The sequence below is a fragment of the Mastigoproctus giganteus genome, chromosome 11 (assembly GCF_048544385.1).
Source record: "Mastigoproctus giganteus isolate SK-2022 chromosome 11, ASM4854438v1, whole genome shotgun sequence".
Classification (NCBI taxonomy): domain Eukaryota; kingdom Metazoa; phylum Arthropoda; class Arachnida; order Uropygi; family Thelyphonidae; genus Mastigoproctus; species Mastigoproctus giganteus.
In genome coordinates this window covers 42288533-42307730 of record NC_143585.1, presented here as the reverse complement: position 1 = coordinate 42307730, position 19198 = coordinate 42288533, and the positions used below count along the sequence as shown (strand labels likewise).

At 36.1% G+C, this 19198-nt stretch overlaps 1 protein-coding gene across 1 annotated transcript in view; it reads left to right on the top strand.

The window, feature by feature from the left end:
* The window catches only part of LOC150077950 (cell adhesion molecule Dscam1-like), a 167381-nt gene that overhangs the window by 130401 nt on the left and 17782 nt on the right, over window positions 1-19198 (top strand). The window contains exons 21-31 of the mRNA XM_090385369.1: window positions 1526-1665; window positions 1928-2081; window positions 2181-2295; window positions 3073-3227; window positions 4151-4168; window positions 7445-7543; window positions 8184-8369; window positions 13087-13380; window positions 16336-16500; window positions 16797-16952; window positions 17433-17545. Of these exons, the coding sequence (XP_090241495.1) occupies window positions 1526-1665; window positions 1928-2081; window positions 2181-2295; window positions 3073-3227; window positions 4151-4168; window positions 7445-7543; window positions 8184-8369; window positions 13087-13380; window positions 16336-16500; window positions 16797-16952; window positions 17433-17545 (1595 nt within the window). The remainder of the gene's footprint in view (window positions 1-1525; window positions 1666-1927; window positions 2082-2180; window positions 2296-3072; window positions 3228-4150; window positions 4169-7444; window positions 7544-8183; window positions 8370-13086; window positions 13381-16335; window positions 16501-16796; window positions 16953-17432; window positions 17546-19198) is intronic.

Sequence of the window (19198 nt, the reverse complement as noted above, 5' to 3'; positions counted from 1 at the left end):
GCAATAGAAAATTTATTTAAGAACATTTCTCCTTCTGCACAGATTGTTCTGATTAGTGACTAATTTTTCCAAATACAATCTTAAAATATTGTGGTCAAGATTACATAACAAATAATTTAATTATTCCACTGATAAATTTAATCTCCACTTATATAACAGTGCTCTTACGCAAGGTCGTACTCTGTTAGATGTGATGTTTTCAAATGAAAGCGTTGACCAAAAACAACTCATAATTTTATTTCTCATCATCAAGCCACAGTTTTAATATTTTTAATGTTTCATTAAAAGACATTGCCCCAAAGAGGTGATTATCCTATTTAATTTTTTAAAAACTAATTGGACCTTGCTCTTTAATGACAATTCTGTTGATTATATAAGTTGTTAATGTCTAACAATCCTGTTGTATATAATGTCAAGTGTAATAATTGAAATATGAAATATCCTCTTTGGTTCAATTGATACTGTGTATCTAATTTGCACGAGAAAACAAAATTTCATTCTGTTTTTTTTTCTAAAACGAAATCTCTTTTGGTTATTGTACGCACGATTAACATTCGCACTTTCATCAACAGTAATATTTGCTCTTCATGGACTAATTTCACGAGTAGAGCTCCAGAATGTTCTGTGGTGGGGTCCCTTATTAATGATGTTGATGTAAGCTTATATATTTCAGGTTTAATGTTTGCTGATGATACAAAAGTGGACAAAGTGATTGATTAATGACAATAATGAAGTATACTACTTCAAGAAAACCTACGTAAACTATTTGGATAGGTGGAAATTGGCAACTGAGGTGTGATATTGTAAAATTCAAGTCTTCCAACCAGATAGCAGGAGTGATTTTAGAGTAGCGAACCATTTGGGTAGCACCAAACTCAATAAACTAAAATAACAAAGAGAGCTTGGGTATATCTCTATCAATAGAGAAAATAAAGGTGATTATTCCATTGTATAAAGCAGTGGTTAAGCGATATACACATACATGTTTGGAAATCCCTTTTAGAACGATGTGATTCTGTTGAAATGATTATAGAAAAGACCGAGTTCCTCTATATTGCAGGTTGGAAACTAGGCATCTTCTGGATGACTTGATTTGATATATTTAAGGCTTTAATAGAATTGAGTCAACTATACACTGAGGGAATCTTTACAATCAGCCACATGACGTACACAAAGGGACATAAATATAAATGGAGAGGAAATAATTGCGTAATAGATGTCCGAACGTTTTCCTTTAAAAAAATAATGATTGGCTGTTAGAATAAACTCCCACCTACTAGTACACGTTGGAAGTTCATACACTGGCACATTTAAAGAAGATTAGACAACTGTTTTAAAGAAATAGTTAAATGAAGTGAGGGAAAAAGATATCGGTTACATTCAGTTTTTTTTTTGGTTTGCTTTTTTTACATCATTTTGCGAACACCGATACTACTACTAATAATATTACTAGTTTGTCAGAATAATTATCTGTTATTCAAATTCATTTAAGTAACATAATTAATCTAATTTCATTTTTTTTTAGTTCCGGGAGAACCATCAGATATAAAGGCTGCTGTGATGGCAACTGATGCAGTATTAGTCAGTTGGAAAGCACCACTTCATCCCAATGGCATCATACAGAAATACACTCTCTATATGAGAGCTGTAGTTTATGGAATACAAGTAAGTACCACAACAATTTGTATACTGAATAGGAGCAATAAGGATGAAAAATGTTTTCTTTGTCTTTTCGTTAAGGAGAACTAATTTTTAATTTTGTTGAATTATTCCTATTTAGTCGAATCTAATATTATAACAAAATAAAAGAGATAACCTCTTTTTAATTTATATTAATAAATTTATAAATATTTTAAGGATAGTTGGAGATACTCATTCATTTCTCAACCATCATTCTCCTACACTGACGAAGCATATTTGTTTTCAGAATAAAACGAAGATAACGGCGGCACCAGACGAACTTTACTATGAGATCAGAGGGCTTACACGGGGGCAACGCTACGAATTCTGGGTAACTGCTTCGTCAAACGTTGGAGAAGGAGATCCATCGGGAATTGTAGCTCAGACTCCATCACAACGAGGTAAATATTTCTGTGTGGCACGGGCAGTCTGATCATTCAATTCTGACATGTTGTACACCAAGCATTACAGCTACAATTTGCGTTTACCCTTTTGTATAGCTCCAGCACGCATATCGTCTTTCACCAGCGAAATTCTCACCTCCTGGAGAAGGGATGTAGATTTGCAGTGCAGAACAGTTGGGTTACCTACACCCACGAGGGAATGGAAATGGAAGTAAGTATTCTACTGAAAAATACTTCATATTCCCTTATTTAAATGCTCTCTGGGGTTCGACCGCCCCACAGAGAATTGTGAAGTCAGGACTCCACGAGATATTTAAGAATTTTAAGAAAGTTATTTTTTATCATTAATCCACTCAAAAAAATTCAACCAGCTAAGTCAACATTAGCAAATGCTAAGAAAAGAAACACCACACCAAAAGAAAATATGCAAAGTGGAAAAAATCCAAGCAAATACCACGCAACCGGAATTCTAAAATAAGTCCCTTGAGTTCTTTAAAAGGAAAGCAGCAAAGCACCAACGGTAAACACAATTTTTTACAATGCACAACCCACTTCACTGGTAAATTACTAAAAGTATCTTTCAGAGTGTGTCTTTATTGGTAAAACCAAAATATCTCGCGCGATAAAAGGTAACTTTAAAAACATGATCAAATTATCTGATTTGAGTGTGGCACTCTAACCACATTTTCATAAAATCCAGGAGCGCGGAAAACGTGCGTCCACACTGGCGATTTCCAGCATGGGCTGATGATGGGTATCGGTAAGATACCTGAAACGTTACCTTAATGTATAGTAGTTTAGGCGAATAGCTTAATAAATATATACTATTAATTTCGCGTGGTATTATATTTAGTAATAATCTTAATGGAAAACAACCACGTAACGTCCACCCCTAACCATATTAATGTAGTTTAATATCTTTGAAAATCAATGATTTTAAAAGAAATCACTCGCTATCGTAAAAATAGCCTAATTGTTTATATTTCAGTGGGCATAGCATAGCAGACAAGGAGAGATTCCTTATCTTGCCAATAGGGACATTAAGGATAGAAGATGTTCAAAGTATCGATGCAGGAAACTATTCATGTCACGTTCAAAATATATATGGTTCAGATGAGATATTCTACACCCTGTTAGTTGAAGGTAAGACTTTACAATTCAATTATTTAATCTCTATAATTTATTACAGTATTGAATATGCTATAGTTGTATTATAACTGTGGTAAAATAATGATTGGGCAAGGACTCAAGGAAGTCTTACCAATAACTCCCTGGAGCCCATCTATATAATTCTTTACGGGAGCAATAGATGGCAGCACACGTTGGTCCATTTTTGTTGATTCTCATTTTGGTGGAATGACAAAAGTGAAAAGCTTAACTATTGATGTAAAACGAAAAATGATATAAATTTTAACAAAATTATAATTAACGAAGGTAGTGAAAGAATAAGGAAATTTCTTTCTTTCTCCTTTCTTTATCTTAAATGTAAATTTTGGTTTTACTTTAACTGTGTACACAGTTGCTTTGATTCTTAAAAATTTTGGAGTCCGTGATAGAAAGAAATTTGGATTCCTCAAGATTTTGGAGTCTGGGATAGGAAGAAAAACAGTTTCAAGCTTTCCAATTATGTTTTATAATATATTTTATTTATGTTTAAAAATAAAAGGTGCATTGGAAAGTTTTATATATATGTTTGAAAAGTTTTAAATTTTAAATAATATTTTTTTAAAATCATATTATTTTATTAACAAATTATTTAATTTATATAAATTATTTTATTTATTACTGCATCAAAAGAGTAATATTTCTTTCTTCATACTTCTATGCATAGTATATTTTGTTGTTTATGGTCTGATAAAGCCTCTGATTTTGTGAAATCAAAACGTAAACCTTATATTTTTCTGAAAGCATATATGAGTATTACATTCCTTTAATGCAGTAGTAGTGTAAGAGAAAATAAAATATAAATAATAAATCAATCATTCAATTTGACAATAACTCTATATTTATGCTTCAGTCCAAAAAGTTGTATATTTAACCTTTATTTCTCTCTTACTGCTTTACAGTGGGTCGACGTTCTCAGTGTAAGTACGTCAAAAAACTCTTCTAACTTAGCATTCGTGGATGCTCTCCCTCCCTTTCTTTTATTTTGTTCCTTTTTTTTCTTTCACGTGAAGATTGCATGCAGAATGCCACCGGCGCAAAATTGTCCCAGTGATTTACGACTACTGGCATGAGACGAATGCATTATTGATGTAGCACCTACTTTATCAAATATTATTACGTCTTGCACTCTACAAAATTGACAGCAACAATAAATTTTAACTTTTCTATTTCCACACATCCATACACGCATGAATGCAATTTTAGGCATTTTCCTTTAATACACCCTAAAATCGATAGTACCTGTCACTTTATTTTTAATCTGGCTGCTGCTGCTGCTAGCTTTCAAAAACTCTGCCCAAAGCATGGTTGTCGCTCGTACCTGCAAGTTTAGTCTATAACTTCATTTTCTTGATGTAATAATGTCTTGAACAGTCTTTATAATACTTTTCCCTAAAACTTATTGCATGTTTCTGCTTAATAAATCTATTCTAACGAAAAGACAACACAGTTATTCTAATATAACATACTGCTATATATTTGTTTTAGTAATGTGACCGAATTATTTTGATGTTGTTGTAATAGGGTTTTAGGAGCATCGAAAACTAAGGCCATATTGCTCTGTGGTCGGTTTTCTGGACGAAAGGCCGAGTTTCCAGGAGAGAAAAAACATGCTGCCTTCGCCTGAGACCGACTAACTCAGCCACGTTGTGAAAAAGGCCCATAAAAATTCCTCACGTCATCGATGGGACGATCGAACTCAGGTTTTATGATGTTACAGGTGTACTTCATATAAAAGATTGTCAAGATTGTGTAAGATTATTAAAAAACCGCCTTAATGTATATCACTTCAAATAGTAGCCCATAAAGTTTCGTGCAATTTCAATAAAGTCTTTTTATTACAGGTACAAAGTTGTGTAAATGAGGAAAGATGGACTGTATAATTATTCACCGTGCAGTCTTCTAATATTTGGGAAAAAAGTAACCAGCGGCAAAGGCAATTCTTGAGGATATGGTTACAACATTGGGGGACGATGCTCCTTCCTATACCATGGTTAAGAAGTGGGCGGCAGATTTTAAAAGAGGAAGGGAGAGCCTGGAAGATGACGCACTTGGTAGAAGATTTGCACATCCATCACTTCAGAAGTTTTTGACAGTATGCATGATCTGGTGATGAGCGATAGTTCGGTACATTGCTAGCATCTTGGGCATTTCATCTGAAGGCGTGTACTACATAATGACACTGGTTCTCGCCATGAAAAAGGTAGCAGCATGATAGGTTCCAAAGTTGCTGACAGAAAATAAAAAACACAAAAGAGTTTTCAAGTCAAGCGAACATTTACATCGTTTCAAGCAGATCCATTAAATTCTTTTGCAAGATTTATGACCATGGATGAGACATACGCCATCAGTTTCGGCCAGAGACAAAGGAGGAGTCCAAACAGTGGAAACACAGCTCTTCTTCCCTTCCAAAGAAAGCCAAGTCGATTCTTTCTGCTGACAAGGTGATGGCTTTGGTTTTTTGGGATGCTGTTGGAGTATTGCTAGTGGATTACCTTCAGAAAAGTCAGAAAATAATAGATGCATATTGCGCAGACCTTGTGAGGCGGTTGCGTGTAAACATCAAAGACAAACGCCGAGGAAAACTCAGCTAAGGGACTTGTTCTATCAGGAAAACGCACCCATCCGTCATTATTATGACAGATTTGTGTCAATGACTGACACAAGTCTGTCATTGCCATGGCTTCACTGTATAAGTGCGGCCTTGAAATCCTGGATAATTTCAAAGAATACCTGGCCGGCATCCATTTTTCCGCCGACAGTGACGTCATTGCTGCAGTGGATGCATTCCTGGAAGCCCAAGAGAAACTTTCTTCACTGCTGGAATCAAAGCTTTACAGCAGCGGTGGCAACAGTGTAATGACTGCAAAGGGAACTATTGTAGAAAAGTGATTCGATACTGGACTTCTCAAATAAACCCTTCATACTGAAATCACGAACTTTTCAATTGCCCCTCTTCATTAAATGTTTTGTATTACCTGCTGCATCTGTCCTTTCTTTGAAGTCGCTGTGTTTGGTGAACTATAAGGTGGGATGAATGATGAGGAACTGTACACTAGCAAAGTTCCTAGGTGTCAGGGGAAAGGGGATTGATTTCACTATTGTCATTTTTAATAATGATGACTTGTCAAGTCGATCCTAATTTGAAATTCTTTTATAATCCGTAGTGGGAAGTATGGTGAACTGGATGCAAATAATAATTATAGGTCACCAATTTTAGCCCAGTGTACAAGGTTCAGTGACGCATGGACGACTACTTATATGAGTCTGCATCTACATTTAGACACACCTACACAGTATTGCATTGCTGTATGCAGACACGTGGTGAATTCAATGTGAGAAACTTTATGTTCGCTTGGAGATAGTGTTTCTAAATTAGATGACATCTCTCTCTATATGTAATGAGAAATCAATGCGGTGGTTCTGTAGTTCTGTTCTGTTCTAGAAAATTTTGTTTTCTGTGTTTATTTATTTATCCTTGATAATGAAGAGATCTCCATTGATTGCTTGCACAACGAAGAGCATCTGAGCTGGTAGCAAGAGGTCAGAGAGAGAATAAGTCAGGCCGGATTGTCATAAAAGCAGGTTCTAACTTCAGATCTGGCTGTGGTATTCTCATGGAGAATTCTCTAGTCATTTGTTCGGAGCTGAATCAAGAGAAACGTTGTTCTCGCGGTATCATCAGGCTTGTTTCTAAATATGTTTAATATGTTCTCTTTTTGATCGTTTCCAACTGTTCTTCGGCTGTCTTTCCAGTGATTCTCACAAGAAAAAAAATATATGGAGGAATAAAATCCACAAACCAGGGAGACCACAATGATTTACAGATAACGCCAGTAGTTTTCTAGATTTTGGAGAGTTGTGTCCAGAAGTGTCCGAGTATTGGCTGCAGACAATTCGACTATTTCGCATAATCTGAAGTATCTTTATTTAATTAACTGTCTACTAATGGCACACCCTATGACATACAACGAGAACATTTCACAATATTCTGCGTTTATTGCCATACTTTTGTCACCATTATGAGTCCATCGATATGTGATATGGATAAAGCCATGTCTAAATAATTTCTAAATAGTTTCTATAAAATATTAATCTTTCCTTACTTCCCCACCGAAAATTCACATTGTTTAATTTTAACAAAATTAGTGGAAATTATATATGTAGTCTGATAATTTTACTGGCTTTCTCTTTAGTTCCACCAGCACCCCCTGCCCCAGTTGTGGAGTCAACTACAGTCACAACAATTACTCTATCTTGGAAAGAGAGAAAAGCTGGAGAAAATCCTGTAACAGGTAAGAAAATACGTTTTTTGAATTTGGACTATAGTTTAAATAAAGTTCTCAACCACACAGAGAAATGGCGACGCATTTTCGTCTACCCAAACCTCACCTTGTAAACAATATCAACTTTTTCTATTCTCAATTATAGAACCATTATTTGCATGCGCATATCGATTACACATCTGTAAACTCAATCGAATTATTTGCGGACATTTCAAATGGTAAGTCCATTATTCTTCATGTTTTAGACATTGTATATGGACTAAGTTGAATTAATGATCCTTACATGGAAGGAAACCCGATATCTCAAAATAATCAGTCGATACTAAACATATCAAATCCGACATGCATCCACTGGCTACATCATAGTTGATGTAGTCAGTGACGTAGCAACTACATAACCCCAGGCATTCGTGAAGCATTGAAATATGTTTCTGTATTCTAGAAATCAATAAGTAGATAGAGGATTTCTTGAAGAGTTTAGTTAGTTTTTTTGTGAATACGCTGCTTGAAACAATTAGGGAATATCGTCATATTGATTAAGTGAATATCGACAAACCCTTGTAAATTTACAGTCATTAAAATGTTTACACTAAAGGATGTAGAATATACTCAGTTCTTTTTAAAAGATTTGTCATTTCTTTAATTTCAGGTTATGAACTGCACTATAAACGTCGAAATGGTGTGTGGGAACACCAAAAGGTTACTTCGCCAAACACAACATCTACCATAAGAGGTTTACAATGCGGTACTCGTTATCAGGTGTATGTTGTTGGTGTTAACAGCGTTGGTCGTAGTGATCCAAGTGATATTGTGGCGGCCAGGACGAGCGGTGGAGGTAAGAATGCATTTTCAACTTAATTATGCAAAACAAATGGAAAATATCTCTCTTCATTCAGAATTAAGAGAATGTCAGGCGAAAACAAAGCTAACTACTGGAAAACACAATTACGTGGATGGTTCAAATATAAATATATTTTTTTAATACTGGAGTATGGTTTCAAGGTGATATTAATTGAGAAACAGACTCTCCAAACAGCCTGTTTCTACCAAAACGATGTCGGACTTTACACATCCCCAGTCACGATGAATACTTCAAAGGATCTGAAATGGGGTTACTCCTTTTTCCCCCACATAATACGGACTTGGCACTTTCTGATAATCACTTATTGGAACTAATTAAAGCAGTGCTTAGGCTGCAAGAAAATTTCAGAATTACAAAGAAAGTCACTGGAAACAGTTTCTGTGATTTCGGCAACCACAAAATTCCTTCCAATAGTGCCAATAAAATTATAAAAAAGCAATTCTCATTCATATTTAAGCCAAACTCGTATTTAATTATCTTATGCGCCTTAAGTAGCTTTAATTATCTTTGAACTACTTTCCTTTTGTATAAACCAACCACAGTTTTTGCTGCTAAAGTTCATTTCATCTAAATACTCGTAGGGTTGCCAATGATGCAGGACCAACCTCGCTAACATTGAAAAGAGTGTCATATTTTAAAGGAGCAAAATGAAGCATTGCATCTGTCTGTTAGAGCGTACTTCAATTTTCATAATAGGAATGGTTGGGTTGGGTTAAGATCATTTATCTCAGTTAATATAATAATTCGTTTGAAAAACCTTAACTGGTGACAATTTCTAAAAGGTGTGGATATCAGCTTTCAGTGTTATCTAAGTGTATGTAAATGATTGTTTATCTTTCCTCTATAATTAGTATTATAATTCCCTGCATAAAGTACTCTTATTATAATTCCCTGCAATCAGGACGTCAATAATGGATATTAAAGATGATCAGAATGTTAAGAAACAATGAATTTGCAAAAAAATCGCAATTTTCATAATAAAAGCAATAATAAATTAAATTATATTATTTTTTTATTATTTAAAATTATTTTAATAGAGGAATATACGACTTTGTTGTTCCATTCCAGGTAAAATGCTTTCAATTTTTTACTGTTATCGCTTTCCTTTTAAAAACATTTTTTTTCACCATTTCACTTTAAAAAATTTTTCCCTCTGACGACGGTTATTAAACACATAGTTATTCGATTTTATTTGTCTTTATTTATTTATATCTCATATCGAAACCGCGAGAGGTGTCACTCCAGGACTCATTGTGCTGGCAGCTGTTATCAGTAAGGATCCTGTTTAGGCCAATAGAACAGCTGTTGTACACTCTGTGGTATTTGAAGCAAACATCCACGTGGTGCAAATAAGGTTCAGGAGTTTACTGACGTACATGAGTACCCACGAGGAGGTGAAGTTTTTCGTTATCTTCAACAGTTAAAAGTTAAATACCGATTATGATTTAGACTGCTGAAAGACTGTTGAATTTTTTGTAGATTTCTTCTTAGATGTAAATACAACAAAAAATCAAATAGGTTCCTTAACTGGTTTCAGCAGAAAGTCCATAGAAAGCCCAGCAGAAATGGCAAATGAGTTAACAGATAAATACTTCTCATTGATATTTACAGTCGAAAGAAAGCTCGAATCTCTGGGGAATGTTGAGAAGTCAGATTGCTGTAAAATGATATAATGATCTCACAGAAGCGTTTATTAGAAAAGACACTGAGATAAAGGAGGGCAAGACTCTAAGGGAAAATGGTTCAGCTACACTTAGAAGGGCTGCGTGGAAGTATCAAATCGTTTTGAATATCAGAGCATTGTTAGACGCCGTGAAGATCCATTTGCAGTGGAGAAGTGCTAATGTTTTCCCAGTCCACAAAGGTGTTAATTAAATAGGAGTTGGGTAACTGTTGTTGTTGTTTTTTTTTTTTTTTTTGCGCAAGGGCTGCTGTGACCAAATTGCTCCTATAGGTAATAGGCCGATGGGTTTGGCTTTTGTTATAAGAAAGATCATGCAATGTTACAATGTTTTCCAGCATCACAGAGTATTTAACTCAAATTTGTGGGAAACCACAGGAACCGCATAACAATAACACTATGTCCACTAGTATTAGTAGAGGCACATGACGCAAGAAAGTAAGCTTATACAGCACCAGCCAAAAAAAAAAAAAAAAAAATTCAATTCCCATTTTACACATCGATTCGCTTTAAAAGTTTGTCCAGTTCTTCCTTGAATTTATTTAAGCTAATGACATAATGATAGATGGAAGTTTTTTCCAGCAATCAACTACCCGCTTGCTAAAGGCAAATTTCCGCACATCTATTCTGCAATTGTCTTTCCTCAATTTGAATTTATGCTCCTTCAGGTTGGTAATTTGAGCAAGAGGAAGAATCTCATCAGCATTGAACCTATTCAACCCATTCAAGGCCTTATACACCTCAATCAGATCACCTCGTAGTTGCCTAGTCTCCAGACGCTGCAATCTGTAGAATTTAAGTCTTCCTTGGTAAGAGGACTGCTTCGTTCCCCTCACTAATCTTGTTGCCCTTCTTTGTACTCGTTCTAGCAACTCAGCATCCTTCCTAAAATGAGGTTTCCAGACCTGTACGCAGTACTCAAGGTGTGACCTGACCGTTGCCTTATACAAAGGGATAATCACCTCCTTTTCCTATACTAGCAAAATTCCTGTATATTATTGACAAGATCCTGTGCTACTCTTGCAGCCTGTGTGCACTGCTCAGAAAACTTTATATCTGACTGCACAATTACCCCAGGTCTCTTTCATTCTCCACTACCCTGAGTGTAACACCACACAGTTGGTATGTTTCTCTGGGGTTACTTCTACCCATATGCAGTACTATGCATTTGTCAGTGTTAAAATTCAGTTGCCACTTCTCAGCCCATATGCCCAACTTTTATAGATTCTGTTGTAGTAACATACTGTCATTATTATCATAAACAACCCTGCCAACCTTTGTATCATCTGCAAACTTGGAGATTAAGCCTGATATACTTTCATCAATATCATTTATAAATATACAAAAGAACAGTGGACCCAACACCGAAACCTGAGGGACTCCACTAATAACAGTCCACGAAGAGCAGTGCCCATTGTAAAAACTTGCCCTTAATGTCATACTGCTCCAATTTGTACATTAGTCTTCCATGTGCAACAGTATCAAAAGCTTTTCTGAAATCGAAGTATATGATATCAGAATTATTTTTTTGCATCTAGTTCCTTTGTAACCACATCATAGTATCCAATCAAATTGGTCAGACAAGATTTCCCCTTGACAAACCCATGCTGTGTCTGAATTATTGCTGCAGTCTTTTCTAGATGATCCAGCAATGCTTCTTTAACCACTGACTCCATTATTTCACCCAAAACAGAAGTTAAACTAACAGGTCTGTAGTTACTTGTGTCACCTTTTGAACCCCCTTTGTGAATTGGTGATATATTTCCTTCCAATCCATGGGTACCTCCCCTGAGTCCAAGGAAGCTCTCATAATTATGGCTAAGGGTTTGTTTGCTTCCTTTGCTGCCTCCTTTAATATAACTGGATAGATCCCATCCACCCTGAGTGCCTTTCTTATGTTTAACTTCAACAATTCCTCCTTCACTTTGCTCTCATTTATTGCAAATTCATTAAGTTCCCTGTTAGAGTTTGATAAACTTTTGACATTCTCCTCCATAAACAACTCCTGATGTATAAATGTAGATGCAAAATACTCACTATGTCCACTATGTGGTGTTAAGGATGAGTTTTTAGGATAAAGATGGGAAATCTATCGGGGGCAATAGTTGCCTCACGAGAAATATTACTGTTCACAGAAATAAGATGGCCACGAATGACACGAGAAATTTTTATGGCCCTTTTTCACAACTTGACTGAGTTAGTCCATCTTAGGTGAGGGTACCATGGTTTTCACCCCGGAACTCACGTTTTTGGTGCAGCACACAGCAAATCGCCACAGATCGCACGCAATTTACATATTATATACGGCGCCATATAGCCTAATGCTAATGCACCTAAAAAAAACACCATATTTTGTTATAAAACAGTTTTCTTCCATTTGCTAAGCAAGAAAGAAGAAAACTTTTGAACGCAAATTAAATTTGACAAGGGGGAAAACGGATCTCTGCAAAGAACGTGAGATCAATCGCCAAGATCATTTATTCCTTATAAAAAAAAATAGTATTCTTTATGTGTAACGTTACTGAAAAGATCATCATAAAATATTGCCACATTCATTAATATTTTTCTGACGACAGTAACATTGAACAGCGCATTGCGCATGACAATGACGTTGTTGTGGCTGAACTGTCAGTTCAGAAAGAAGATTGCTTGTTTCTATTATAATAAATTCGCAGCAATAAATTTAAAATCAACCAGTATAAAATACGGCCAACTTTTTTTTTTAATAAAAGCAATGTTTCTGCCAATTTTTCGCCGTCAGTTCGACGACGAGATTTATAAATCTTGAAGTTTAATAAGTCGCGCATCCTCGCTAGAAACAAAGTTGTCACGCCTACGATCTGCCTTAATATCATCAAAGTTGACAGCGAAAATTAATTTAACACTCAAAGTAAGTCCTCTTTAGAGAACACTAAAGCCTCTACCGTTCCTTTTTCTCTACTTTACGATTACTCTCATAAAGCAAGGTCATCAATCACTTTTCTCTCCCTATTCTCTGTCAATCCACAGGACCTGTCTCCCCTCGGAAGGAAGCCTTTATCGTGCCAAACGTCACTGCTATCACCCTACAGCTAGACGCCTGGGATGACGGTGGCTGTCCAATTACTCACATGGCTGTCGAGTATAAAGCCCGAATCATGCCTGAATGGGTGCTGGTTACCAACCACGTAAAGCGTGATGAGGGACCGATGACCCTTCACGACCTGAGACCCGATACCTGGTACAACGTAAGAGTTACGGCTCACAATGTCGCCGGGTCAACAGTAGCGGAGTACGACGTGCTGACGCTGGCCTACAGAGGAGGTGAGTTCTAAAAGAATAACAATTTATAAAAGATATTTAGTACGATAATTGCATCTTTAACACTGTTCTTTAAATCGTTTATTTGCTTGACAGTGTAATCTCCTGTGTCTTGCTCCTACAGTCATCGATTCTAAAAGTTTAAATATGGATATTTTCACTATTTACTGTAAAAGTGTTGCGAAAGAAGATATAAGGAGTTTGAAGAATATAAAAATGAAGAAATTCGAAAGTGGAGTACGTTTGTTTTATCATTTTTCTAACGTTAATGTGTCTAAGGTTAATTTGCCATAAAAAATACTGAAAGATCTACACCATAATCACAATATCTGGCCAGGATGAAGCGCTGTATGTAATGCATTGAATACGTTGCCCTTTTTTCCAGAATTCATGTGTTGTTGTTGTTGTTGTATTTGAAATATTACCACAAAAAGTCTAATGGCCAAGCTGCATTACTTGATGCTCTATCTTGCTGAAACCTTCACAGGGAAGAGGAGAGTGCTTTAACAATCTCCTCCACTGTGAAGTGTCCTGGGAATTCGTGAATTGTGTTAGTGAACTACTTGAGAGGCTATAGTTTCTGTGAAAAAAGATGAGCCCAAATCCTACGACAGATCATTGCACTCCACACTCCAATCTTCACAGGTGTAGGGATTATAATATGCTACGTGGGGATTTTCCATGCGCCATACAGGAGTAGTCTAAGAGTTTACATACCCAAACGATTCTAGATGAAACCAGGCCCCATCGGAGGAGAAATCCCAGTCTAATATGATTCCACAGTCTGGTAGCAAACGTTGCTGAATGACATGTACATTGTACAGAAACAGTTAATTCCCTCATTCCAAGACAACTGCCTCCGTATTGACTGCCCTTGTGGGTAGCACAGTTGATATAATCACCGTCCTCTCCACACCGGGTGCAAAATAGCTGAGTTCGAATCCCGTCAGTAACGCTGGGAATTTTTATGGGTCTTTATCGCAGTGTGACTGAGTTATTCAGTCTCAGGCGAAGACAGCATGGTTTTTGTTCTAGAAACTAGGCCTTTTCGTCTATAAAATTGCAAATCGACTATAGAACACACGCAATTTACAGAAATTATACACGGCGCAATGTGGCCTAAATTGCTGTTTCACCTAAAACAGTAGTAATTTAGGTTAGAAAAGCAAGTGACATAGTGTCAAATAGAACTCTTTTGAGTGCTGTAGACACGAAATTTAAAAGTAACATTCTTCATTCTGAGCGTAGTATCGCCATCTATTCGAAAGTATGCGAAACTATAAATGTTAATACTAACTAAAGTATTAAAATAATCATGAGTATTAATAATAAATCAAGTTATACCAGCATCATAACTCATGCTCAGTGAGAGAGGTAATTGAACATGGTGTTCAACATAGAAGAGCGTGTATTCATGAAAAAACATTAGAGTCGTTTAAAACCGCAACACGATTTTTTACAGATTTATGGAGACTGGGAATGTCAAAAAAATAAATAAACAGACTCAAAAGAGGCGTGCTCATAAGTATTCGTGCGGGAGCATCATTGCCGGTAGCAACGGAGTTCACCCATGTAACGGCGCAGACAGTGTCTGAGGCTCTTAGTGGTTACTGTCGGACAAAGCTAGCCACGAGAATTCCAGCTGGAAGAAGGTTGTCTGTATGACCAGTTCCGCCATGTGCAAAAATGAATTGAGGGAAATGTATTATCTCTGGTAAATAAAATAAGAAACAGGAGGAAAGCAAATATCTTAGAGAGTAAAAGAAGTCTGGATCACTTCAAGTTTACCTTGCAGCGCTCAACGTGTTATAAATCTCTGAATTAAATAACCTCCCAAATGGCCGAGGAGGAGAGATTGGGAAAGTTCAAGGCGGGAGTGGATGTTTTCCTTTTTGATGATGGGAAAATACATGACTGGTTGTGGTTACATTGTGTTTGGACGGCAACAGGCCTCTAAGATGGCAGTGCTACAGCCCACAGGGTGCGAATTATGCAGAATCGTTTGTAGAGTAGTACGATGAAATATGATGGTGACCTGCATAACCGTCCATCATAAATTCCAGCAAGAATCCGTGGGATCGTGTGGAACGACGAATCCAAGATAGGCCTTTGCAGCTAACGAATCTAGCGCATCTAGTGATCAATCTGGGAGAGATGGAATAACATCATCAGTACGAGTATACCTGTGTTCACTTAGTTGTCATGCGAACACCAACGCGCACTTTTAAGACGATGATATCCTCATTCGATTCCTTTTACCGTTGCTAATCTCAGTTCTAAATATGCATCCACGATATTTGAATATATCACTGGAAGCCAAGCTATTTAAATACAGCTCAGTCACTTCTGTAGGGATAGAAAGGCCATTCTCTGCGTATTATCATTATTATTATTATTAGCCATATGGTGCAAGGAAGCCTGAGGCTTATCTGCTGCACCAACCAAAAAAAAAATTCTGAATTACCCCGAGAGAGAGAGAGAGAGAGAGAGAGTCAGAAGTAAAAGGGAATCACCAAGAAAGAGAAGAATGATGATATCCAGCCCAGGACCCTGTGTGTGCCAAGCCCATACTCACCAAATGTGAGAATATAATGATCTTCGATGATAAACGCCACAAATTTACAATGGACCACTTTGAGAAATATATTATTGTGCACTGTAGCAAAAATTATTCCAGGTGTGAGTTTGAAAAGGGAAACTTAAAAAAAAGATGTTAAAACTTTTCATAAACGGTTTTATTAAATCAACATGTTAAATGTAAAGAAATTGTGGTTCAATTAATTGTAATAAACAAGTAATAAATGTAAAAATTGTAGCGCATATATTAGCATTTTGGTGCATATTTTAGTGCATATAATCCGATGTCTACTATTAATTAATTGATAATTAATATTTTACTTTTAATAATTCCAATCCATGCCCTGTTGGTACAAAAATCACGTTGTATTTCAAATATAGCTACAATCGTACCAGAACTAATCGTCCATACTGAAGATCCCCCTTTCTACGAAGACACTGCCGTCCTAGTGCCTATTGTGTCTTCTTTGGTTGTCCTAGCTGCAGTTATTATCACTCTCCTCATCATCTGTCACAGGAAAAAAGTTTCTGATATGAAATACTCAGGTAATATACAAATTCTAGGAATTTCCGCTAGTAAAGATACATAAGTTCCTGATTTTGTGAAAAAAATAATAATAATATATAAATAATTAAATAAATATCCTTTCTTACTTTATATTTACCTTTAGTTGGGGTTAATTTCAATATATGAAACTATTTTATATTTTTTAAACATATTTGGTATATATTCTTTTATTTTCATACATCATTACTTTTTCCTTAAATGTGCTGTTCTTGGTTAATTTCTTTTTAAATGCATTGTGTGAATAACGTTACCTTTTTTATTTTTTTAATACTAGGTCATCCAGTAAGGAATGATTTAAATTCCGAAACAGCATTTGTTGCTTTTGATAAGAAGCTCAATTATGATCAAAGTAATCGGCCTCTACCTACAGTATTTCCTTCACCAGTACGTAAAGTGGCGCCATCTGTTGAATCAATTGGTAAAAGTATAGGTAATTTATCATATAATAAAATTTATTACACATTGTACGTTTTTATCGGAGGAGAAAGAAGTTCTTTAATTGCAGTTTACCTAAAAATGAAATTGTGTATTTAAAAACGAGACAGTTATCTTGGTGGCTATTTTAAAGATTATTTTTATACTGGGGAAATCTTAACTTAATCGAATTAATTTTATATGTATCAATAAAAAGATTCATTTCATTTGCAATAGAGGGCACCACAAAATTACATAAAATAAAAAAGTAAAAAATTATCTCTTCCCGAAACACTATTTTTTTAACATTTTTTAAAAAACATTATCAAAGAATATCACTTAAACATTTATAAATTATTTATTTAGTGATATTGTAATAATTATCAAATTATTGTTGATTTTTCTAAATAAAAAATTACCAATGAAAAATAATTATAATTTCAGTAATCGAATTCGGCCAAAAATATGATTAAAAATTAATTTCTTGTGAAAACAGGTGAAGATATTTCACCATATGCCACATTCCATTCCCCGTTTGGAGAAAATAGGGTATGGCACTGCCTAGATAGGGAAGACGATTCAAGCACTCAACAAAGAAGAGATTCCAAGGTAAGATTAATTTATTTCCCAATGATGTAGCGTCAAATAATCCTTTGGGTTTTATTTTATAAAGTATAAATAAATTTTCGTTTCGTAATATGTTATTCGTTTTAGAATTATTGTTGTTATTTTCTCGACACAGTCCAATTTCTCAAATCAGTCAAAATAGGGATCCAATCCTTATCTTGCAGTATTTTGGATTTCTGTCGTCATATTATGTACATTAAAATAAAACAAAAAAAGGCGACAAATGTTGCATCTCTGTACTTTTTCCTTAAAATGCACAGTACTTTTTTCTCAAGAGAGGAAAGGAGACTTATTGTAGCTGAAAAACACTGCTCCACAAAATTAACAGAACAAAATGTTTTCCTTGCATATTTTATTGTGAACTGTCACCGAAGGCGAATATTTGATATAATAGGCATCCTGCCATGCAAATTCCAAGTATCCAATATAAATCGATCTACCTTACAGAGCCACACATTCATTGAAATTATTCATGCCTATAAAAACACAGGTTGAGACGACATCACTTCATTCGCGTTTTTTGGCTTGCTCAGTGGGTAGTCACATCTCCAGTATCGAGATGGCAGGTTGGCTTAATGTATCACGCGGTGTCGTCTCGGCACTATGGAAGCAGTTTCAGGAGATAGGAAACAATACAAGAATGGTTGGCCAAGGTGACCCAAAGGCTCGTCACCCAGAACAGACTGCTATCCGTCTCTAACAGCAAGACGGAACCCTATGATGTCCTGTCATCAACTGTCTTGAGTATGCGGCGACCACAGGCGAAAACGTTTCCAAACGGACTGTGTTAAGTGGACTCTCTACGCAATGAAGCCAGTGGTTTGTACCCCGTTAACCCCAGAGACCGCAGAGCTCGTCGAAACTGGTGCATGAATATGTGACTTGAAGTCCTGACAAATTGGTTGCAGTTCTGTTCTCTGAGTCTGTTTCAGCGTTCAAACTGATTCTATACGTTATTTCATCTGAAGAAAACAAGGAATGCGGTACCGTTCCTCCAACATCAGAGAAAGGGACACACAGTGCAAGCGGTGTTCTCGTGTGTTGCAAAATAATGATCCACGGCTGCACCCCTCTTCATGTTTTCCAGAGGGATACTCTAATTGCAGAGAAACCGAGAACAGGTCTCCGAATCCTATGTGAGACTTTTTAGGGGTGCAGTTGGTCCAGATTTTATTTTCATGCATGACAACGCCACTGCACATGGAAGCTGTGGAGGAATATCTTGAAACTGGAGATATCTAAAGACTGCTGTGGCCAGCACGATCACAGACTTCAATCCGATCGACATGTGTGAGACGCGCTTCGGTGTCACATTGTACGCTGACAGCCAAATCTTGGTCACTGGGTGAGTTAAGGTCTGTGCTGATGGAAGAATGGGATCTGTTGCCACAGAATCTTTTAGATACCCTTATATCGAGCATCGTTCACCGCTGTCAGGCCTCTTTAGCTCTTGGAGGAGATCAATGTCGTACTGATGTCATGTGACCATATTTTCGAGAATATTATATAGACTTCTGTAATCTTTTTGGTAATTCTTATACAGCTCCTATAATTGTCCCTTATAACTGTCTGAAGTTTCTCCTTGTCTCCTCGTTTCATCCTTATTCTATGATAAGAATAAGGATGTAAACCAAC